This window comes from Xenia sp. Carnegie-2017, unplaced genomic scaffold (genome assembly GCF_021976095.1).
Source record: "Xenia sp. Carnegie-2017 unplaced genomic scaffold, XeniaSp_v1 HiC_scaffold_13, whole genome shotgun sequence".
Taxonomy (NCBI): domain Eukaryota; kingdom Metazoa; phylum Cnidaria; class Anthozoa; order Malacalcyonacea; family Xeniidae; genus Xenia; species Xenia sp. Carnegie-2017.
In genome coordinates, this window is record NW_025813436.1 from 1,777,956 (window position 1) to 1,803,006 (window position 25,051).

General features: G+C 35.8%; 1 protein-coding gene across 1 annotated transcript; it reads left to right on the forward strand.

The window, feature by feature from the left end:
• LOC124449233 (activating signal cointegrator 1-like) lies at positions 1–24,392 on the forward strand. Its single transcript, XM_047000175.1, is given in 18 exon segments — positions 1–154; positions 1,555–1,649; positions 7,514–7,717; positions 8,239–8,292; positions 8,562–8,654; positions 8,782–8,977; positions 10,197–10,327; positions 12,105–12,397; positions 15,954–16,149; positions 16,214–16,391; positions 16,911–17,041; positions 17,156–17,220; positions 19,767–19,972; positions 21,064–21,155; positions 23,106–23,217; positions 23,220–23,237; positions 23,829–23,886; positions 24,353–24,392. Coding segments are annotated over 17 exon segments (2,100 nt in total). The 5' UTR covers positions 1–154; positions 1,555–1,595; the 3' UTR covers positions 24,372–24,392.
• Positions 24,393–25,051: the final 659 nt, after the last annotated feature.

Consider the following 25,051-nt stretch of genomic DNA (forward strand, 5'->3'; position numbering starts at 1 on the left):
GGAAGGTGTGAATGGACGAATCACAAGGGAGACTGGGGAATGCGAATCTTCTTCGGGCAAATACGGTTCATAAACGACAATATTGTAGACTATGTGTTACTACAAATAGAACATATTGTCACTTGCAGCTGTTGGGAAAAGGACGCTCTAACTGGTGGGTAAAAATAGATTTCTGAATTTTTATTTCCGTCATAAATAGAGTTTAAACATTCGCCATAAATCCTCGTTGTATTTGTTAAACGAATACCGACAGTATTTTGTCTACGATGTTTCGTTGTCTTGTATGTGACGATCACCAGATGCGTCTGCGATGAAATGCCAATAAAATTCCTCTCCATTTTCGTATCTATTTCGATATTATCCACGTCTCGATACTGAATCAAGTAGGTGAAGGTCGAAGATGTCTTCGTCTCCTTCATATCAACGCGTTGTTATTAAATACAATGCGACAAAGCGAAAGGCAAATTTTAGGAACGGGTTATTTGACCGATTGGCTATTCGTAGGCGAGTCGCAGGATAAAGTTTGTGCTTTACTCTAAGCGAACCCTTGCGTTCAAATTTAAATTTTCTGCCTTCTACGAACTCCGTACTTTGCTCTTCTGTGGCGAAACTCGTTTATAGCCATACAGTCGGTTTAGCCAATTTAGATGCTTACGAATGCCGTTGTATTTGTTGTTATGACCTCTCAAGAACTCGTGTTGGTGTAAAATCATCTTCGATTTTCCTGTTTAATAAAAGTCGGCGTTTCCACTTTTAGATGTCGATATTTTTAACTCTATAAATATTTCGAACTGGGTCAAAGGTTGATAGCTTACTTTATTCTGCTTCGTTTCGAAGACGAAGCCTTCTCGTCGAAAAGTTTTATGGAAACCATAACCTGCAACTTCCCTTAATTCGAAGTCAAATCCGCCGTTTAGAATGGCAGGCTTGTGGCTTTTCGCGTGCTGAACAATACTTTGTTGCAGTTACAATCGATCTATTTATACTTCGATTTCAATAATCCTAGTACACATTAAAATCGGCCATTATAACGCCCCAAAAGTAATAAGTATAATATTATTCAGCCGATAATTTATTCCAAACCTATGGAACGTAAAAGGCGACGATGACGGATACCTGGTCTAGGCATCACCGAAGTTTGTCTAACATTATTTTGATAATCTTCGCGCGACATTGTTATGTTTACATTCGTACTCTCCAACACTGCCGTTCGCAGCAAGAAAGTTTACAGGAAGGGGCAATATTTCTTTCGTTAAAAGACGTATTTGTCAATATTTTGTTACATTTCGAAGTTCGTTCGAACAATTAGAATTTGTTACAAACAATTCTAAGTGAGTTCTTTCTGTGTAAATTTGCGACTTTTTGAATTTCTAAATTTGGTGCAGATAGGTGTCGATGACTTCGTTTCACGCGTTTTTTCGTGCATTTCGGAGCACATGACTCATCCCACGAGTCGAAATGAAGCCCGTCAAGTATTAAATTATGACACACGTATCTCGCTTGTGATCAACGCGGAACATGCTCGTCTAATGGTAAATACCTTTTTTTTCATAGGTCTCATCGTGCATAACAAAAGCTTAAAATATATTCTTTAAATGGGGAGGAAAAAGATCCAAATATCACGAATCGGCGATGAACGCAACCGACAGGTATTTATACAAAATCGACACGTCTTGTAAATATTTCTTGACTGCGATTCTTTATCTTTGAATCCAACATATTTTCAGAAATTTATGAACATTTCTTTTTCATTCGTTGTTCTATAATTATATGCTCTTCATTAAATGACTACGGGTCGTCTTTAATATCATGTGTTACTATATTTTCCCCTTGCGTGAGATGAAAATAGACCATAATACATCATAAAAGTATTCTGCTTCTATTATCGCGTGCGAATTAAACATCTGACCTATTTTTATTCGCAAATAATCACGTATGTTAACGCTACTTGCTTGATTTAACATGTCCCGAACGGACAGCGGCAAGACTCTTCTTTCTAAACTTATGTAATAATACGGCAAAGGCTGGCTCAATTCTTGTGGTGGTTGCATTTCTCAAATCTTCTAAAAGCTCTTTCAAGTACAACTAACACGGTTGTGGCGGTTTTTGATTTTAATATTCATTAATGAGGCACAAGAATGTGTGTTTTTTGGACCTTTTCGTCTGTTCGGTCAAAAATTCGCGATGCTTGTGACACTTTCGCTTCTACATCGGCCAAATATGATAACGCTGCTCGATTGTATTGTGTGTAAATGTCTCAATGAATGAACCAAATTATGTATGTGTGTGTATGTTTATATAATTAATATAGATGAATTTTTAAAGTCATTATCGAAAATCATTCGAGGCCATCACGGCTTTACATGCTAATGTAGGTACAACAAACGATGCCCGAAGTAAAAAATCAAATTCTGTTCGCCTAACTTATTCATTGATTACGACATGAACATGTCCGTGCATGTAGTTTAGGTCCGTTTAGGACTTCGCGAAATAAATACACATGCAATGCATCTCAAAATGTTCTTTGCGGGCGTGCAATCTCCTTCGCCCACTTGTCATTGTTTTTAATGCGCCACCGACTGAACCACCTGTGTAATACACAACATTTGGTCGATTACTTCGCGCCAAAATAGTTTCATTTGATTTGCGTATTTACTATATGAACTAATGAACACAACGCCCGACGGCTCGTACGCCAACCGTTTTAGGGCACCCCAACGCAAGTGTCCTTAATAAAATGAGGAACCTCTAAACGTATACTGCGAGTTTTTTTTCCCGAATGTATGAGGGACGTTTGCAGCTTGGCACTCGCATACGTCAATTCAAATTGGAAAAATTTGATAAAATCGTGATCTTTGGTAAATATGACACAATAAAACTTTACAATATTTCAAAGCCATCGTGAGGTAATTGAAACAATTCTAAGACTTTATCGTTCTAAAACTTTACAAACGGCACGCATTAACGAAGCTCGACGTGTAACCTGTGACATATTTTGGCGAAAACCCGAGGTTTTTTACGACTTTTTGTTCTACATGTAGATAATGCATAAGCAATTACTTATCCATTCGTTGAAACATGAATAGTAATTTAACCAAACTGAAACGCTTATACATCTCGTTAGATAATCCAATACACCGAACATATTTAATGAATATTAACTAATCACTTAGGTCAAGTAAAGGAATTTAGCTGTTAAGTTTATATTTTTGCTCAACTTTGTCTGAATATAAAAAAATCTGCATCGTTTACTCGCAAGTTTGCCAACAAACTTTGGTAGAAAATTTTCGTGAAAGAAGATTTTCAATTCTGTATTCCCTTTCAGTTCTAAGATAAACATTGCTTCGGGACTGACAAAGACCAATACGAGTACCTTGCAGATTGGCTATTTGCAGCTTAAATATAAATGGGTTAAAGTGGTGGAAAATAAGTTGTTTATAAGACACTTAATGCTACCTGTGGGGCATTGTTGCATGTTTTGAACTATAATAGCTATAACTTATCGTTCAATTATACCTATTATTAGAACGATTGAACATTTCTCGCTGTGGAATGTAGCAATTAAATAAATTCTACTCCTAATTAGAACGTATCTCGAGTTTTCGAAGGAAAATCCTTCTCATAAAACACCGTGCATGCTGTTTTTGTTTACATGTTTGCGCCGTCGTACGCATTTTAAAATTCATCAACTTTCGGGATGTGCGGAGTCTTAATAGTTGATAATCGCGCTTAATTTTCCTGTGATTTTGTAAGACGTCAGACTGTCACAATATGGTTGCACTTTTAACGATCATTATCCTTCTAATGTGTATTTTATCCAAGCACATGTAGCGCATATTGCATATGCTGAACAAAATATACGTTACCACGGAGATTGTAATAAATTAGGAAGTATTACTATCGAAACGACGTCCGCTTCTCACTAATTTTGATTTTATGGAAGTGTTTTTCGCAGTATGTTTTCTTTATTTTCTGGAATGATTTGTTGGAAACAGATCGCGTTAATACATTGAGGGATATAACCATTTGTGTATTCATATTTCTGCACGAAAGAAATAATGTAGAGCTACGTAGCTGTCCGTTTAACTATCAAAGCCCAGTTTAATATTGAAGAAGTTGTTGTTTTAATTGTTCGTAAAACCCCAGATATATTGTTTTGATTCTCGTTTGGTTTATAAGAGCAATATCGTGACGCGAATTCCGTGGGAAAATAAATTTTAATTCTTAAGGCAATTTTCTTAATTTTCCGCTTAGAAATGACACGCTAGAAAACGTTTATTGAATGAGCATTGAAGTAAACAAGATATGAATCTTGTTACGTTTTTTGCCCCCCGTCGTGCGATATAGCAACGATCCAATAATGATCGATTTTACGATAAGTGATTTAAGTTATGCAAGCTTTTCGCTCGTGTAACTTTAAATATTTTCACTGACATACTCTCACCATTTTGATATTTGTGCTCTTTAAAAGTCATGCCCTTTTGAAAAAAAAACAATTTGACGTTGATTCGAATTGAATGCGGAGTTTCTTAAAATAATGAACATCAAACATGTTTTCTTTGCCTGATGGAGCTCCACTCTTTAATTGCGCCTCGGGCCACAATGTGTCTGTTAGATTTTCGCCATGTCTTGCTAAGTTCAATTTCGTTTTGTGCGGATGATACTCGCACAAGATTTGTTGTTTTCTTTTCTCTACCCCTTTAGATAAGCCGTTTTGTCTAAAACCTTTTGGGATAGAGTCTAACTGGTATAAATATGCATCGATAAAAATATATTCTGGACAAATATTCGTTATTTCGGACGATAAATCAGTCTTTATTGAACACCATTGGAAACCCCCTGCAATGGGAAGTGGAATATTGTTGTTGCATTTGCTTATCACGGACAAGATATACGCGTATTTTTTCAAACTTCGTATTTTCATTATATCCCTAATCGCAACACGCCTGCTTCGAAAGCCATTGGTCAGAAATTATCGAGTTATCGCTGGGTTGCTGGTTTTGATGATAAAGTCGGGGCGATGTTTCTTCGAAAATTCTTTCTTCCACTTAAGACAATAAGCCTATTTATTCAGTTCGCGTATTGTTTTGCTAGCGTCTTTTAAATGTTGTCTCTACGTACTAATCTTGAATTAGTACCACTTCAGTCTGAAAGCGATAAAATATTGATTCTATTTTCGGAAGTATCATTCTCATGCTATCTGGTTTTTCAGCCTTTTTACCTAGCCCATTACTTCATCATATAAAAAAAGCCGTCGATTTTTTACTTCTTTTATAAATGTACGATGAATGCTTGGGTTTGCTTGATTCCTCGCCGACTAATCTCACGCTGATAAACAAATTAGCCGCACAATTCTTGTTATCGTGCTTGAAGTGTTTTTATAATTTATCTTAACGCAAAAACAATTCTTTGTTTGCGCATCCCGTTTTCATTAACAAACCATGCATGGGCTTTCAACTTGGTCTTCGCGTGTGAGCGAACTTTAGTCATAAGATGCCGTTCTTTGTCATATATTTGATGTTGTGGGAGAGAAAGGAAATAATACATTCATGTTCTCGTGTTCTGCTACAGTAAGCGAAGGTCTCAGAGTCGAACGATATTGTTGCGAAATTCTAGTTCTCGTGCAATTTTAACAATTTTCACATGTCTCCGATTACAAAGTGTATTCATGAAGTAAAAATTACATGTTTTTTTAAATCTTACAATTTGCTCCTTTCACTTCACACTTAACCCGGTTCATAGCTCACCTACGATACACAAGTTTCCCTGTTTAGATCTTTTTCCTGTTTGAATGAAATTCTCATCGCCCCAATTCGTTGTCATTCATTTTCAAAAGTGTGAAAATCAACTTGATTGTGTCACGAAATACGAAAAACTGTTCTCTCGAATCATCTTTCAATGATGTCGGTAGTGCCAGTTAAATCAAGCATGTGCGTCATATTTGCGTGGATATTGTGCGTGTCGCTCGAGAATTTTTTTTAGAAAATTCTTCAAGCCTTTACTACAAGAATTGAAAGGGCGTTGGCGAAATGCTTGCGAACCGATTGATAGATAAATAGCTTTATGATTTGATTATGATCGACGGGCCTTAATCTTCCCGATGTCATGCAAGTTATCTTAACAAATGTTGACATACATCTTCATTGCATTTATACGAGATATCTCCCCACGCAAATCGTAATGAAAAGAAAAACAAACAACCGTCTGAACGATGAGTTCTGTACGGTGTTCTGGGTGACATGCAGTTTATTGTATTATAAATCATGCGTTTCTTTCCAAAGGCGTTCGCCCTCACCCCCCCTCCCCGGGAATTAAAATTTTAATACTATAATTAGAACGGTGAGGAATGATACATATTCTTATGTTTCAAATGATAACATTTTACCACAAATCAAAACTGTTCGTTGTGAGGACAATACTCTCTGGCGCGCATTTCACTATTTCCTTGGCCAAAGCAAAACACTTTCTTGACAAGCTTGTTATCTCAGACAAAAAGAACGGATTTGAGTTTGATACAAATCAGCTTGTCAGTGACCTGGCTATGCCACTACACACTTCAAAGAAAGTAACGACCTTTTAATTACGATCCCATACAATGACCACAAACGACATTATGATAAGAAAGACGAGGCTATAATTAAGTTTTAAACATGTGGTGGCCAGATAGCGATGTATTTTTGTTGTATGTTTTCTCTGTCTGAGTTGTTTAAAACCCAGTATCGGTTTATTTTGCGAGTGCAATAGTGTATACAATCGATTTTTATGGTTAATTTCATGTCTTGATGGTCACTGAACATGAAGGTCGCTGGATGCTCGTATAAAGGGCATTTTGTCTCCATTAATGATTATCTCGCGTTTTTTTTTTTTGCAATCCTTGAGTCAATTATACTCGTGCGATTAAACCATTGCTGGTTCGTCGTGACGAAAAAACTAAAACAGATGTTTTGAACTATATGTTTTAAGGAAATCTTCTGTTTTTCTTACTTGCATAAATCATGAATAGATTGAAGCGACAGAAAATACGAACGGGGACTTACAAAGTATTGCATGCTTTGAGAAACAGACCGTTTATCAGGAAACAGAGATCATGAATACTTTAGGAAACAGAGTACGTGAATACTTTAAGAAACAGAGAACATGAATACTTTAGGAAACAGAGAACATGAATACTTTAGGAAACAGAGTACATAAATACTTTAGGAAGCAGTGAACATGACTTCTTTTGGAAACAGAGAGCATGAATACTTCAGTAAAAGGGATCGTGAATACTTTAGGAAGCAGAAGACATGAATACTTTACGAAAAGACTACATGAATAATTAGTTGACAGGTAGTGTGCATGAAACAGCAATTATGGATTACTTTTCTTCAAAGATTAAAATTATAATTTTACTTAATCACAACCATCATAGCACCTGTCACAAATAGTAGACGATCCAGTACATAAGATACTTTCCAATTCTGATCTTAATTTCCAACTCTTTCCCATTAAGATTTTCCATTTTTACCTTCAGGTGACATTTACCAAGAGAAAGTTTGGCTTGATGAAGAAAGCCTACGAACTTAGCATCTTGTGTGACTGTGAAATTGCTCTGATCATCTTCAACTCGAGCAACAAGCTCTTTCAATATGCTAGCACGGATATGGACAAGATATTACTCAAGTATACTGAGTACAACGAACCTCACGAAAGCAGAACCAACAACGATATTCTAGAGGTAAATATAATTATGTTGCTTGATTTTTTAAATGATTTGGAATCTTAAATCCACTGCGTGCTAATTATCTGTCTAGTGCAATCCATGATCAATCTTATCTAATCCATTGTCTGTCTGGTATAATTCACTGTTATTATCCGTTCTTTCGCTGTGAAATTTATCAACTTGTGTAATCCTATATTTATCTTGTGTAATTTATGGCCTGTCTTAAGGAACTGTTATCTATCTTGTCTAATTCGTTCTTTGGTTGTGTGATTTGGCTTGTGTTATCCATTGTCTGTCTTGTGTGATCAAATAGAGCGCAAGTTTGGACTTTTTGTTTACGAGAGGAGAACCAAGAGTCAGCTTGTGACAAAAATTTCCAATGCCATATGATAATTATGCTTTCCCAGTTTTTCCTAATGAAGAAATGAAAACTTGTGTTTTCGTTCGATCATGGTTTGATTTATTGAGTAGAGTCTGGAAACGATTGACGGAAGTTTTAAGGATTATCTTAATGATCATGCTATATTTATTTTAAGACTATTTCCAAGAAAGAAAACAAGTCTTTACCATCGCCAGATGACCCTGAAAAGGTATAATAGAATTAATTTTGAAGATCAAAATTGTCTTTAATGATTATATTCGGTTTTAAAGATTTTGTGTGAAATACTTATTCGGTGTGTATATTTCTGCCTTATAAGAATTGATTATTTTGCTGTGAATTTTACGATTTCTTTAGTTCAACCGTTCGATTTATTCACCATTAAAGCTTGCACAAAGAGTTTTTGATATGATTTTTATTGCCTTTCATTAGCGAATTTATTGGGTTTTTTTACTTATCGAGTTCTTTTTCATTTTACAGCAGTTCATACTGACTCCTGGAACTGAAGCGAAATACAAAAAAATTAATGAAGAATTTGACATGATGATGAGGAAAAATCGGCTGAATCCATCCGTAAGTTTATTCGCGATGTCGGTTGCCGTTTGAACGTATAAGTTATAGTTTGATGGATGGAACTACAATTATCTTTTCGTGAGAAGTTTTAGCTCCCTACTTTTATTTGATAATTAATAATTTATAGGCAGATGGTTTCAATGCAGTCCCGGTTGCGGTGCCTGTTACCGAACATGCGCAGTCTGGCTCCTACAGCAGCGGTTTGAGTCATTCCAACAACAGCCAAGGCCCCAATAATTCAGGCCTCTTGTCCCCACCGCCATCTCAATCTGGGCGACTTTCAGCTGGACCTCAATCCGGAAGTGGCATGCAACGAATCACAGGTTAGGGTACGGAACGCGTGTGAATACTAACGATACACTCGTAACAACAATTACGGACTAACTTTGGACGTATTTTGAATAATTTAAATGTTAAACCATGGATTTATTTGTCAATGTGGACTAAATTTTGAATTTTAAATGAACTTTAAATGAACTTTGAATTAAAAATAAACTTTATATTGAACTTTGATAAAATTAAATAATTAGCTAAATAACGAAATGTAGAAGTAAGTTTCGCGGGTTACATTAATAAGACAAAATGGTGTCAAAAAAAGATTCAAATTTATGGTGATTTGCATCGTTTTTACCATATCAGTTATAACAAGAAATCATCGCCCGTATGTCTTGTTTTTATAAAATCCCATCATGGCCAGCGTGTCTATTTTTGAAAATCAATATTTACGGAACCATCAAATTGACCGATAGAAAGGAACACTTGAATCAAAATTACAACGATCTTAGAACTATAAAGTAGATGAATGGACCAGAGACCTTTTGTGCAAAGCGCGTTCATAATTATTAGGAATTATATTATGCTATCTGAGAGTCTGTATTTTGGGGACGACGCGCGTTATTTTGGGATTAATTGAAAATTGTGAATAAGTTGAAGCTTAAATCGACGAGAAACTGTAATTTTTTATTGTAATCTTAATTATGGGGTAAATACAATATAATATAGTACGGTGTAGTGTAATCTCGTATGAAATATATTATAAAGTTGGTGTAATATAGTATGATCTCGTTAAATATTTACAATTAACTTACCGTGTTAATTTAATCAAATTTAATTTGATCTGATATTTTATACATTCAAAACTTAACTTGGTAGTAATAATGCAATTTAATATTTTAACAAACTTTCACTTTACTGGAAACGTACTCTTAGCTTTAGTAGAGGTAAGAGAACCAAATCATGGAAGTCACAGTCAATTTTCATCTACGACGTGATCTCTCTGATCCCCGAGAGATCACATGACGGAGATGGACCCGGCATGAGTTTGTGGGTAGGGGAGGGACGATAAAGAGGTGAACTGTACTTTAGACCAATTGTCGGTCGATCACTGGTCACTGCTCTGTCACACGGTGCGTGGCGTAGGACCTCCACTTATTCCTAATTAATTAATCACTTAAATAACGTACGCACTATCTTTGAAACGTTGTACGAAACTGAACGCGAAGACAGTGCGATGAACGTAATGTCAATTGTATTTCAACACAGGTGCTCCAAGTCCTGGTATTAATACTTCACGGAATTCGCAAGCGTTAAATAATTCAAGTAGCTCAGGAGGATCGTCTGGATCGAAAAAACCCGACCTAAAAGTTGTGATACCCGTCTCTAGAAATCCTTTGGTAAGTAAGTTATAAAACGTGCAACTCGATTTCCAGTAAAAGGACATTGCACCTAACGTCATAACCGCCATGCTGATAAATCAATTGGAAAGAATTTTGATGAAGTTCTTGTTTTCGACAACAACTTGGCCATGTCCTTCACCGTTGTTTTAATCCCGGGACGAGGAAAATGCTGAATAGTATAGCAATTCATACGACAAACGCAGCAATACGTGATGTGTTTCCACTTACACTACTTGAATTTCGTCTCTTGTTTTATTTCTGTACTCGAAAGATATAAATTTTTCTTTGAAAGCATACAAGACCACTTATTTGCTTTATGTCCACATAGCTTTCAGATCGTTAGCATTATGTTACTCGTTAGAAATCTATTGAGTTACTTTCCTTGATGCGAGGTTTGAGCACAGTCACGTGACATGTAATGTAAGTTAGAGCGTTCGAAAAGTGCAGAAAGAGTGAAACAATTAATTGGTCATGTAACTAAAGACCATTTTCAAATCTTAAACGAGTTTCACGTAAATAATATGAAATATATAGTTTTATTTAAATTATACTCATTTAATCTACTTCATTTAGTATTTATATACTTGACAGGCTACGCACATGTACGCATCGTACCTATTTTTGATAGGGAGTAAAACTTACATAATAATGCCAGGTGGTATTAAGTTTAGTCCATGGTCAAAAAGACTACGTTTATTAGGTGTGTAGACATGTTTTGAAAATTTGCTAAAATGCGTTTTTATTGCTTTGAAAAAATTTTCTTTTGTTTGCAAGCAATTTGATGTGCGTGTGTATGTTCATTTTAAGTTGAGTGGATGTTGACAAATTTCAACTTCAAAAGCCCTCCTCGTGTGCGAACATTTTTGGCCGCCATGTTTGTTTATTTGACGTCAGAAGTTGTTCGGAAGTCGCCAAGCTACCAGTAATTTCTATTACCGCATTGAAAATGTGTACCATTCATATGTATAATATATGGTCGCGCATCACAGCACAGCCAGAAGGCGGCCGTATTGAACAGTCCTACTTCACGAGGTTGACATGCAAATTATATCAATTTCTGCGATGAAAAATTGCGAGAAGCGTCTCTTTAGGTGCATTGACAAAACTGCTACGTATTAGCTTTAACAAGATTAAGTGTAGGAGGCAGTTGCACTATTAAAAAGGGATTTTTTCCCAAAATTTTCGTGACACCATTTGAGAAATACTATTGCAAGAGAATGCTTCTAGCTTCATGTTGAAAGATTTTTTTATGGTGTATTTGTGCAAGGCGCTCCAGAATTCATTGCTATCGTGTTTCTTTACTATAGATTATTATTGTGAGTGGGACTGTTCATTATGGCCGCGCATCTAATTATAGCTGTCCACTTCCAACTTCTAATTTTCGCGCTAACGATATTGGGAACGTACGACCCATAAAATATACATATCAATGATGTGTACACGTTGTGACGTAACGTAGCGAACATGGCTGCCAAAAACAATCGCACGAGAAGTACCAAAAATCGCAACTTTTGACGGAAATGAAATCGGTCTGAAAAGACCAATTTTTTTCTCTTTGCACATAAAATAATTTTAAGAGCAATTACTTTTCAGTAAACCAATAAGACAGGGCACGAATATATCACTGCATCAACACTTAAACATACGCCATGCTTGTAGAGGTCTTTTTCGAAATGCAGAGTGTCTTTTTTTCAAATTAGAAAGCTTTGTTGCGGATTATTGCATCAGATCAGTGAAATTCAACATTCAAACACCGTTTTCATATTTTTGACAGTCGCAAAACGCAAGATCTGGGAACGTCCATGGCTCGAGCAACGACACCATCATAACACCCGTCATATCCATAACTAGTCCTTCGTATACTGGTTCCAATCCACTAAGCACTCCCGTCATGCCTCTCAATACGCCAATATCCCATTCTGGTCCGTCTTTTCACGGTTCATCGTATGATCATTATCTAGATAGCGGTGAAAATACCGCTCGCGTTACGTCGACGCCATACTTGACTTTGCAGCACAATCAACATTTGTTTGCGCAGCAAATGGCCATGCAGAGCATGTTACAAGGGTGAGAATTGATATTGAATTTTTGTTGTCACACTCAAGAAGTAAAAGATGTCGTTAAGATTTTCCTTTGTTTATAAAAAATACAATGAAATCAAGTACATTGACTTCTTATGTACCATCCTCACTATGACATAAGTATAAAGAGATCAAGTGCATTGATTTCTTATGTACCATCCTCACTATGACATAAGTATAAGGAGATCAAGTACATTGAGCTCTTATGTACCATCCTCACTATGACATAAGTATAAGGAGATCAAGTACATTGATTTCTTATGTACCATCCTCACTATGACATAAGTATAAGGAGATCAAGTACATTGATTTCTTATGTACCATCCTCACTATGACATAAGTATAAGGAGATCAAGTACATTGATTTCTTATTTACCATCCTTACCATGACATAAACATAAGGAGATCAAGTCCTTACTATACCTTAAGTATTTAAGATGTTTACTATGTTTGCCCAGGTTTTTTGCAACAATGCGAAACAGATAAAATTAGCACAAACTCCCTTTGATTTATTTAATTGGTTGAGCTCAGGTTAATACAAACTTAGCTAATAGACCAATCAGCGCACGCGTTGTATCGTTGTTATTTAAAAAAGGCGAAAAGTACGGTCCCTTCTTGTTTACCATCCTTACTATAACATAAGTATAAGCAGATCGAGTATATTGATTTCTCATGTTCTGTCTTCCCTGTGATATAAGTGCGAGGAGATTAAAAACATTAATATCTTTTGTATAATATTCACCATGACATAATTATCGAGAGGTCGCGCAGTATATTTACTTTTTGTGCCCCATCGTAACTATAACCTTATCAAGTAAAATTTATCACATAAAGCGATCAAGTAAAATTAGGCGAGAAATGCTTTGATTTCTGATGGAATACTTTTTCTATAACGTTGGTCAAATACATCATGTTTATATTGTCACTTTTTCAGAGCTGGAGGTGCAATGGGCAATCGGCGCCATCCCGGCGCTAATATGTCTGTCGTGGTGAAGTCAGAACCAGCCTCCGACAATGACCCTGTCTCACCCGGCTCTCGGTCTCCTCTATCCCCTACGCCATCTTATGGTCGTCGTATGCGCGAGAAAGATTCTTTGGATATCGGCGATCCAAAGCGCGTGAGACTGGACGCTAATCATAATGATAGATGGCGTTAGCTGTTGTCATGACTACTTTCTATAGTTGAGTCGGCTGTAGTCACTGATCTCATTAGGATTGCAGTTGTGTCGTCCCGTTCACAACACCCCACCCATCCCTAATTTCATCCCATATTTTTTAGGTCACAAAGTACTCGCAAAAATGAACACGAGTATTGCGTGGCTTTCATGATTTCGATCTGATCGCAGTTAAAGTAGCCACGCAACATTTGCGATTGGTTTTCCCTATCAGCCAAACGCTGGCCATTGTCGAGAAACTTAAAGAAAGGCACTGTGTGCTGTTGGAGGCAGTAGCAAATCCAGCCCGTTTTCTAGGAGTAAAAGATCGGGCTGGCTTTGCCACTTGATTTAAATTGACTCAAACTTAGAGTTACGGAACAATAAGGATGTGATGGAAAAAAATTATTCCGTTGTTTGGAAGTGAAATGCGCGACGACCTTGTAACATATTGAGATCAGTGCGTTTGTACATAAAAATTTCTGAAAATGTTTTATTATATAGACGTCGATATGACCGTAGTATGATTTCATGAGCTCCACTCTTCAAAAGAGAATTTATTGTTTGAATGGAGAACACCCAAGATAGATATAGTTTTTTTAGTTTAGCTGAACATTTCATCATTGTGAATAGTTGCTGAATCTTTTCGTCATTGCTTGGCTTTCTCTCTCGCTGTTTTTTCGAAGCCATATTCATCAATCATGTTACCTCATGTAGTAGGAATCCGGTGCTGTGGCAAAAAGCTGGTATTTTTGTCCGCGACTTGCCCACAAACAAATCCATTTGCGAATGTAAAAATTGTTTTTCTATTCATAATTATTAAAGTATTCTGTAACTAAGAGTTTCTGGGCTGATTTTGTAGTTTTTAAAATGCCACTGTAGTTTTTAAAATATTTTACAAATATTTCATAACTATATTCATTAGTTATCGCCACTTAATTATTATCTAAATCCCAAAATTAACCAATAATTAACTACAGTAGAACCTGTTTAAGCGGTCACCCTTGGGATTTCTCGTGTGACCGCTTAATACAGGTTGTCCGCTTAATACAGGTCTTCAGGAAAATCACCAGACGGGCCACGTGTGATATTTCATTGAACTAAAGTTGAACCAATTGGTATTGTTCCTTAACATACATGCCAAACAACCACACTATACAAAGCGATTTTTTTCATAGTTTGAACTAGAAATTAAAGATGGTATACATAAAACTGTCACGGCTAAAACTGCTAAAAAATAATCAATGGCAAGCGTGTCAACTGAGAAGGTGGTTATAACTTATAAATTCCTTGCGTATATATATTCTTTTTTGGAGATATGTTTTCTTGTCAATGGCTGAAGGGACGTAAGAAAAGTTAAATTGCTGGTGTAATTCATCCACACAAACAGAAAATATTCTTGGCTTTTTTTATTCATTATGGAAGATAAATATAATATAAAGATATGTTTACAATATAAGTGACATGTTCCAGAAAAAATATTTAATTATATATTTTATTATGGGGTGTATTTTTTCCCGTCTATTATTTTCCAGTAATTGACCACGGTCCATAACGCGTAAATTTATGGTCAAATGTAAACAAACATCGTAAAGCAAACATCAAAACAGAAAAAAAACGAAACAAAAAACCATTTACGAATGTGAGTCCAAGGAAAAACACTTGGAAAACAGTTCAACTATCCAGATGATACAATTTGAAACGATTTATTTTTTACTGACGAAAACTAGAAAAGTAAAAGCCAACCCGTACAAAACAACAAGGGTGACAAAGAAAGCAAGCTTCGTTTCAGGTCTAATAATGCCATATAATAAACCTTTTATTAACCTCGCATTCTTGGTCTTTACTGAGAAATACTAAGGCTTTGGTCCGATATTTGTCGCGCTCTGTTATTAAGGGTTTAATAATACTGATATTTACTTCGCTATACAAAGTTTGGCGCCTTGTATCCATAACAATGTTAAGGCATATCCTCCGGAGCGGAGCCCTTTATGCCCCCTCAATATGTATTTTAAATTTTTTGCAAACTTTTCTCTTGAAGTAGAAACTTCACCCCCCGGAAAACTTACTTGCGGCAAACGCGTGGACAATTTCGCGTTGATCGTGTTCGAAATAACATGCGTGTGGAATATTCGCGCATGTCTATAATGGAGAAAGATTTCAAAGGATGGTGTACCAAGGAATTATCCAAGTTACTTGGAAGTGATGCTGGAAATGATTTGATTTTTTTGACAGAGTATGTGTTGCAAAAAAAGTTTTTGTAGAAGGATAGTTGTCTATTATGATTTTAACTTTAAATTGGCGTTCTTTAGAAAGTGTTTTATTACAAGTATGAAGGAGAAATCTGATCTCTCATATCACATTCATATTTTTCTTGATTTTTGCTAGCTACCTTTTCTCAATTGAAGATGAAGTTGCGGTCGAAGAGTTTCTTTATGAATTATTGGACTCTAAAGACCGAAATGTACAGTTGTTTGTGAGGAAAGTATGCCAGAATTGGACAAAACTCTGGTCGAAGCAAAATGATGATAAAAAAACAAAGCTAAATAACGAAAGAAAGCAGACTGTCGTAACCAAAGGAGAGGTACGTATTGAAAAATTTTGGTTTTAAAAATGCAGCTAGCCTAACTATCCTGTTTTACTTTAAGAAATCCCCAATTAAGAAAAAATCTTCTCATTTTGTGTCACTGTACAGTGATGAAGGCCAGGCAAAAACCAGTGTCCGATTGCCTGGACGACATCCATGTGAGTGCCTCGGGCAAAAACACAGGCTCATCAACAACTGCTTACATTGTGGCCGTATCATTTGTGAACAAGAAGGATCAGGTAGGGTAACAGAAACACCATTGGATTTTGTATGATCTACTTGACTAGTTTCAACATACATTTGAAGTGTTACAAGAGACATGACATGCTATAATGTGAACCATAGGCATATGGGAGTATTCTTTTTTTGGGGAGTAAGGGGTGGTGGAGTGGAAGCAGTAAATATTTTCCCAAACTTACAATGGAGTTTCTGACTTCTTGACCTCAAATTACACAATATACTTTTTTCTCCCATATTTTTTGTTTGAATACTGTTGAAAATTTACCCTGAATTTCAATCTTCAAAAGGTACTTTTTTTGTGGTTAGGTGGAGGGTTAGCTAAAAGAGAGCTCACTCCTCTGAAACCCCTATTCCCACCCCAACCACCCCCTCCATCCCTCTATAATGAGAACCAAGGGTATTTGCTTAAAAAGCTTCTTGTTAAAGAATATGTATCCTTACGTAAAAAAATTAATGTTGAATGTGTAGAATAAAGAGGAAAATTTTTGTATTTTTATAAACTTGTATTAATTCTTCAGGTCCATGCTATTTTTGTGGTGACATAGTCTGCACAGCTGAAGAGAAAGAAGTACTTGAAAAAAATTCAAAACGTGGTCTAAAACAGATGGAAAAGCTAATGGAAAGTTGGACCCAGAAGGCAAGCAGGGATGTATGTATAATTTCATCCTTTGGCGAAGACTATCAGTTAATACTTGAAGAGATCAATTTGTAAAGAAATGCACTTATATTATATGGTGTCATGCTGTGTAATTTGCCTTTTCAGGAGGAGTTGAAACAGCAAAAAGCCACTGAACTCAAGAATAGGTTACTGGAATATGACAGAACCAGGTATGTAACCTGACATCCATGTCTTTAGTTTGATTATAACTTACTTAAATTGAATAAAAATGTTCTAGAGATTTTCTTGTTGAATTTCTTGATAGTTAGATTGTGATAGTTTCAGTATGTTAGCTCATCACACTCCAACACAATTCAGGATATAATAGATCAGGGTATTAATCATATTTCATTTCAAATTGTAGCCAGAGACTTGCCGAGCGGAAATCGAATTCGTGTGATAAAAATTAATGCCCAACATAAAGTTCTGATTAGAGCCATAGAAATAGACCAGAAAAATTGTAAAATTAAATTTATTGTGACGTTTCGTCTTTACTCAAGACATCTTCAGACAAATAATAAATGGGATGTGAAGACAAGATATTATATTTACAAAAAAGTGTTAAATTACTACTAAGGGAAGCGGTGTCGAATGATGTAATGAAAGAAATGCTAAAGGAAGCGGAAAGAATGATTTAATGAAAAAAATACTAAAGGAAATACTAAAGAATGATTTAATGAAAGAAATACTAAAGGAAGCGGTGTCAAATGGATACATGATAAGGAAGTTAGGAAGTGAAATAAAGAGAAATTAAAAGAGGTTAAGTGGAAATGGAGTTTCCTTGCACATTAAGTGAAGGCTTGTGTTTATTGATTAGAAGGCTTTCATGAAGCCTGAAATGGGCATTAATTTTTATCACACGAATAATATTTCGTTTCATTAAACATTATAAAATAAATACAATGAAACGCGTCTCTAATTGGTCTAGAGCTGTGTTTGCATTAACCTGTGCAAAACACATCCGAGCTCAACCAATCAAATCAATCAAAACAGTCAATCAGTCAAAGAGAATTGGCAAATCAATCATGAATACATTTTAGAGGAAACCTTGAAATGTTTGTCAAGAGCTTATGAACAAAAAGAATGCTTAAAAAAACACTAAAAAAGCGACTAAGCTGGCTTTGAACATATTTACAACATTCTCAAAGTAGAAGATATTGAATAAACCTCTGACAAGGACAAAAGTTAGCGAAGGTTTTAAAAATGTTTTACATTTAGTATTAATTTAGTTAGTTAAAGTGAATAATAAAACAATTATTGAATTCGGGTTTTGCATGTTATCAAGAATTATTCATTAGTCAGCTTTGTTTTGGCAGATAACACTGACCTCGGTCTGAATAATTCTTGATAACATGCTTAACCTTGTCCAATAATAATTACATACTTATTATTAGGCGGGATAAATTAAATAGTAATGTTGTTTGGTTTTTATTTGATAGCACTTAATCTTTCATGACGGTTCCACTGAATTTTTCATTTATCATTTCTCTTTTTATTGTATACTTATTACTTGAAAGAGGTGAAAAGGTTTGGTTATAGTTATCAAAATGCTGTCTTTTGTAACTGCTGCTGCTTCTCAATGCCCCCAACCTTCTCCATCCATGTGTTCTCGATTTTGTATTCTTTTACTCCAACTCACACTGCCCATCACAGGAAAGGGGCTTGTTCTAGCGTTACATATAACGTTTGCAATATTTCTTTTGTTTCAAAAATATCTTACGAGAAAGGGGGAAATAGTGATAAATGAAAAACTGAGCAGTCAAGAGGTGAATAAAACGTTCTTTAAAAAGCTCAGTTTGAATTTTTTAGAAGCAGACCACAACATCGTTCTGTTTTTAACATATCTCTGCTCTCCTCAACCGGCATTTTTGGAGCTGTTTATATGATCCAGGCTAACCTGGATTCAAGTTCAACGAGGCGTGAAAGGATTTTGAGTCGTTGAAAAAGGTCAAAACTTCCCGAGGAAAACTTACAAAATTTTTTACAAGTGCCATAAGTCATTTCTGTTGTAATTCTCAAATTAAGCTATGTTATTTGTTTTCATTTTATATGTTTTGCTACTTTATAAAGTTTGTGCATGTTTATAGAATTGATCCATTGAACTATAATAGATGGAAGCTACCTGTAATAGAAAAGCCTAATAATTTTTTGAAGCCAAATTTGACCTCCAGACACGCTTACGGTGATGGGGCTTAATCTTTATTGAGTCAATTATGATGCTTCCTAATTTTTTGATATTTTTTGAATCCTTTCCATTTGTCAAAATCGTTTAACGCTTCGCTGAATCCCGGCTACCCGGGCTCATGTAATTGGCCTCTTACCCGCCTGTTTTCCCGCCTCAATCCCTACCGTTAACTGGATGTCCAAAAGAACCCGTATCGTGCAGATTTATATATATAGTTTGCCGAAGTTTCAGATTTTTGTATTAGTTTGCTGAATTAATTAAACACTATATAGATGAAGTGTAAATTATTTTCATGCATTGACAGGCTGTCGTGTCCCATGGAATTGGTAAAGGCCTGTTAATGCTTTAAACTAATTGGAATCTCATTAAAATACTGTTTAATTTTATGCAGTAATTTCACATCCTGCTGGATTGATCCCCGCCAGCTATGGACAGCAGTCTTAGTAGTACTGGTTTTTTTTTGCAACCGGCACTTGTACCTTCAGACTATCCTGTCCCGATTTCAGTCTGACAAGATGTTTTTTCCTGCAGCACTAGACGTACGAAGGTGATCGACGACGAATCCGATTATTTTGCAACGGATTCAAAGTGGCTGAGTAAAAAGCAACGAAAGGCGTTGAAAGATAAGGAAGACAAACTACGTGAATTGAAGCACGGCTCGAGGCTCAACAAGAAAATCACGCTTGATTTTGCTGGAAGACAGGTCATTGAGGAACAGGTCACAGATGAAATAAACGGTAAATTGTTTTTAAAAATAGCAAATATCATTGTGAATGGTCAAAATAATAACGTAATAGTTCTTGAAAAACTGTTTAAAACCAGAGCATTAACCCGATAGTTCTTAAATTGCATCATGTCTTTCAGCTTTAAAACAGTTCTTTCAGAACTATCGTTGTAAAGCCTAGTTTTCACTAGCGACATAAGCACCAGAAAGAAAACAAAGCGAAGCATGTATTCTCCAGAGATTGGAGGAAATGAAAGAAAAAGGATTTTCTTTTCAAATTGTTTTTTTCTGCCTTATGCTTATGTCAAGTTGCTTCGTTTATGGTTATGCTCATGCTGATGCTAGTGTCAGTCGCTTCATTGCCTTCTTTTGTATTTTCTTTTTTTTTGTCTTTGTTGTCCATATGCTTATGTTGCTAGTGAAAACCAGGCTTTAGTGTTTTGATTTTAAACAGTTCTTTTAAAAGAACCGTTACGTTATTATTTTTGCCAGTCATCCCTATCTTTTGACAAACATTTTTTAGACGTGTCACCACGACAAAGTCTCTATTTTATGAAATAGCTATACATTAGGGGGCTCAATTTAATTTGTTACGACTAGAATCGCTGTCAGTTTAAAATTATTCATGAATTTATTCAGAAACTGCAAAGAAGTGTCTACTTGTTGCCGTAACATGTTACATTTTGTTTAACTTCTTTTACCTGTCTATCATGATTGGGAAATTTTTGGAAGTGTGCTTCATTAAGCACCTTGAACAATTGCTTTTGCTTAATTGTTTGACATGCGCATTGGCCTAGGCTAGGGAGGGGGCGGGCATACCCACCCGCAACTCATCCCTAAATTCTTCCCCGGATGAATATGTAATCTTTGAACTATAGCTTTCTCGAGACGGGCATTGCGATCGAATTCACCAGTCAAACTTGAGAAGCACACTCTTCACACGAAAGTTCCCGTATGAAAACCTAAATATTAAGCGCGCAAAGCATTACCCCGATCACTCGTTCATCAAACAACAAGCACTTGCTGAATTTTTTATTCAAAATCAATTTGATGTGTTTCGGTGTGTTGTTGAACGATGTTTATCTTTTTCATGTTTGTTTTCAGAAATTTATCAATCGGCCGAAGAATTTCTTCAATCTACATACGGTCATGAGGCTTTTCCCAGCCATCCTAAATACATTGCAACAGCTCCTCAAGTAAGTACCTTGATAGTAAGATAATGGAAAGCACATTAATGTTTTGTTTAGCTTTCACGGAGTGATTTAACTATAAAAATGAGTAATTATATGAAATAGCTGACTGAAGTTTTTTTTTACGGAAGATAATATTTCCATATTTACGTAAAAGCACAATTGAAATTAGAAACTGATTTTATAAAGCAAACTTTTTTTTACAGACATGTTTCGGCAAACTAATGCCATCGTCAGTGTAAATGAATGTGTTACAGAATGTAATACTTAAACATATAAATAGAGATAAACGACTTACAGTTAATTGAGATGAGGATGGTATTACTAATATTTACAATTAAATAACATATGGAAGTTAGACGATGCATTGAACGGAAGAAAAAAAAACTAACATACAATTATTTACAAACTAAAAATGGTATTAACGTGGTGAACTTGCTTATTGAGATCGGGTTTAAGTTTGTTAATGTGTAAGGCTTCTTTAATTCTGATTGTGGAAGAATAATTGTCAGTGTGGATAATTATAAAGCAGTTGTTGGTGTATTGTGATTTGCAGTTATGTGAGGAGAGAAGATGCTTGAAGATGTGTGAGTTTTTATCAGTGGAAGTGTGCTCTTTCATCCTGGTCGAAATATGACGCATTGACGCAATATAACAAAAAACATCCATTTCAGTCGCCAGACAATCAGTGCTGCCACTGTGTGTATGTACATTTCATCTACCAAAACTTTATTTTCCCACTACCTCCCCCTACGATGATTTTCCTTGTTTTCCCCTACTTTTCCCCTACACAGCAATATATCCCCCTATTATACACCTACGTCGGGTCAGACCATTGAATTTTTTAGTCTGGTTTTAAAAAATGCATACAAAAAAGGTTTATCGAAAACTAAGAACATCTAGACGAGAAAGTTAGAATTTGGCGTAGGAAGTAATGACATTCAAGTGGTGCAAATGACACACTGAGTTTATGATAAGCTGCTGATCTTCTATTGCCATATATGGTCACAAATTATGCCAAAAGAAAGATTCTGTTACAATTACTTGCTAAATGGTGAGAACACAGGAAGAAAAGAGTATTTTGGGCAAAAATGAGGCTCATTTTTAAACAATTTTCTTTTCTCCCTACCACCCCCTACAATTTACAGTTTTCCCCGTGGGTTTCCCCTACCACCTACAAACCACTAAATCCCCCTACTGTAAATATGTTAATTAATTGTTAATATTTGTAATACTATTCTCACCTCAGTTACAATTTATATATTAAAGATTACATTTTGTAACACATTCATTTACACTGATGATGGCATAAGTTTGCCGAAACATGTCTGTAATAAAAAAGTTTGTTTTATGTATTCAGTTTTTTACGTAAGCTTATTAGGTATCCTTCGATATGAAGCCTTTGAAATGACAGCGTTTGCCAGTAGCGATGAGTAGATCTTTGATTTTAAAATAAGTTTGTAATTATCAAAATTAAGTATTCAGTCACTAAAAAAACAACTAATGAATGTATTTAGATCTGTGGCCTCGCCGAGATTTTCTGTCAAAGGGGGGGGGGGTAGTCAAAAGGAAAGGAAGCCATAATTGTCACTTAAGCAATATAATATGTATAGAACAGAGCATTTAAGGGGGGCATAAATTTTGCCAGGGGGCTGCTCCCCCTTCTCCCCTTTTACGACGTCACTGTTTTAGGTGTAGATCGTCCAGGTGTGTAGAGTCCTGAGAAAAACTGGACTGTTGGTGTGGATGTTGACTAACATTTCAACCACCATGGCGGCAGTGATTTGATTATGAAGATGACCGCCATTACAGTTGTCGAAAAGTCAGTCAACATCAACACCAACAGTCGTTTCCAGGGCTCTACTAACATGAACGACCTACGTCTACTAAAAAGTGACAAAACCCCCAGGTTCAAACCACTTTACTTTAAAAGTTGTTTCATTAAAATATTTACAGTATGTTGAAGAAGAAATTAATTTCAAAGCTATGGGCGAGAAACGAGAGAAGAAGTTCAAACCGCAATCCAAACAGTCATCTCGTTCTTTAGTTCGTCTTCAAGATAAGGAACTTTGGAAATGAGCGATGAAGGTAAGTTAATTTGTCGTTTTGTCTGAATATGCGTTATTTAAAACGCTTTTATTTTTTCCTATTATGTATGTTATATGATGTTATAAATATGATTTGGTCTTCAGTGTTGCTTTCATTTGTTGAAGCTAAAATTATAAAAACAATTGAAAACAAAAGCCTTTCTTTATTAAACATCTTGTATCTATTGCTTGACTCCTCGAAACCGCCTGAATTTATTAAGAATTTTCAAAGTTAAAAATTTTAATTTGATTAGATGCACAAAACTTCATTAATGCAACTTCTGCGGAGGAGCTGTATTCTACTTATATCGAGTTTGTGTTGGTTTTAATCCTACAATCGAGCCCCTAAAATATTGCTCTTTTTTGTTGTTAACGGCGCCACAAAATTGAACCTCGGAAGGGAGGGGGGCTATGGACTTATATTTACTAAATTTCTATGTCTTTCTTTGCTTTAATTAAGGCTAAAAAATATAAATATCAGCAAAAACTTTATCCTGCGGAAAATGTTGGGGAGGCACTCGAGACCCCCAACTCCTCTTTGCGCCGTGCCTGCAACACAACCCTGATGCTTCATTATCGTCATTATTTTCAGGTAAATGCTTGAGTATGCATCAACCTTGGGCATCGCTTTTGGTCGCTGGAATTAAGAAGTAAGTGTCAGCAAAAAAAATTCAGCAATTTAAAAAAAGATTTTTTATTCCATCCTTGCTCCACACCGTTCCCAGAGTAAATCAAAACACATTACAACAAATACATGTCAACTCCTGACGATAAAATCTTGATCCCAACTTCTGTATCCATTGATTGCGACGCAGAAATCTCGCTTCTATTATTTAATGACAAACTCTTTTTTTCGTCGATGGCAAGATTTTCGCTTAAATATTTCAAATCAAGCTATCAATCGAGTAAAAATACTTTCTTCGAGTAGTTATGAGATGATTTTGAAGCTTCACTCGGTAGTGAACATGATTAAGGTTTTAGAATACGGACGTAAGAGTGTCTTAAATCAGTTGTGTTGGTGTCATAGTTTTTGGATTTGAAACGCGACGCTGTAATGTGTTCTGACTTACAAAACAGGATGTATCTTTACATCATTATTTTGTGCGTGGTCAACAGGGTGGAAGGCCGCAGTTAATTATCAACAACACATCATGGGATTCAGATTAATGATTTGTCAAGCTCCAAATAATATTGGTTTGTCTTTGAATGTCTTTGAAGCTCTTTTTGAAGATCTTCTTTCAGTTTGTTAAAGTCCTTACCAGTGTGACATATGTGCAAATATTTTCACCATATTTGGATGAGCTTAAACTCTCTCCCCTGTTCTGAACTTTGCAACTATGCAAAGTTGGTAGAAGAGACTATGCTCATCAGTTGAAATCTAGTCAAAAAATTGCATATAGGACACGCTTGTCATCACTCAGTATCTGATAGTCTTGCTAAGTCCATGAAAGTCATGAGAGACCTTGCTTCATGAATCAAAGTCCTTAATCAGTCCCTGGGAGCACTCGCCGAGTTTACGAATACCTTCACTTTAGTCTTCACTTTACTCGCTAAGTTCATCGAAGTCCTTACTTAGTATTTGAGAGATCTCGCCAAGTCAATGAATGTCCCCACTTTTGGTATTAACTTCTAAGCTATCTGTACTTTGGCATTCAATGACGGCAATGAGTATTTTGGTGAACACTGACCTTGGTTAACAAAAGCGCCAGTATACTTTGTTTGAAGATAGAACAAACGAGAACGACTAGTCACGTGACACAAAAGTCAGAGCAAGTATCCACACGCCAAGGCAAAACTTATATGTAACAAAGACGA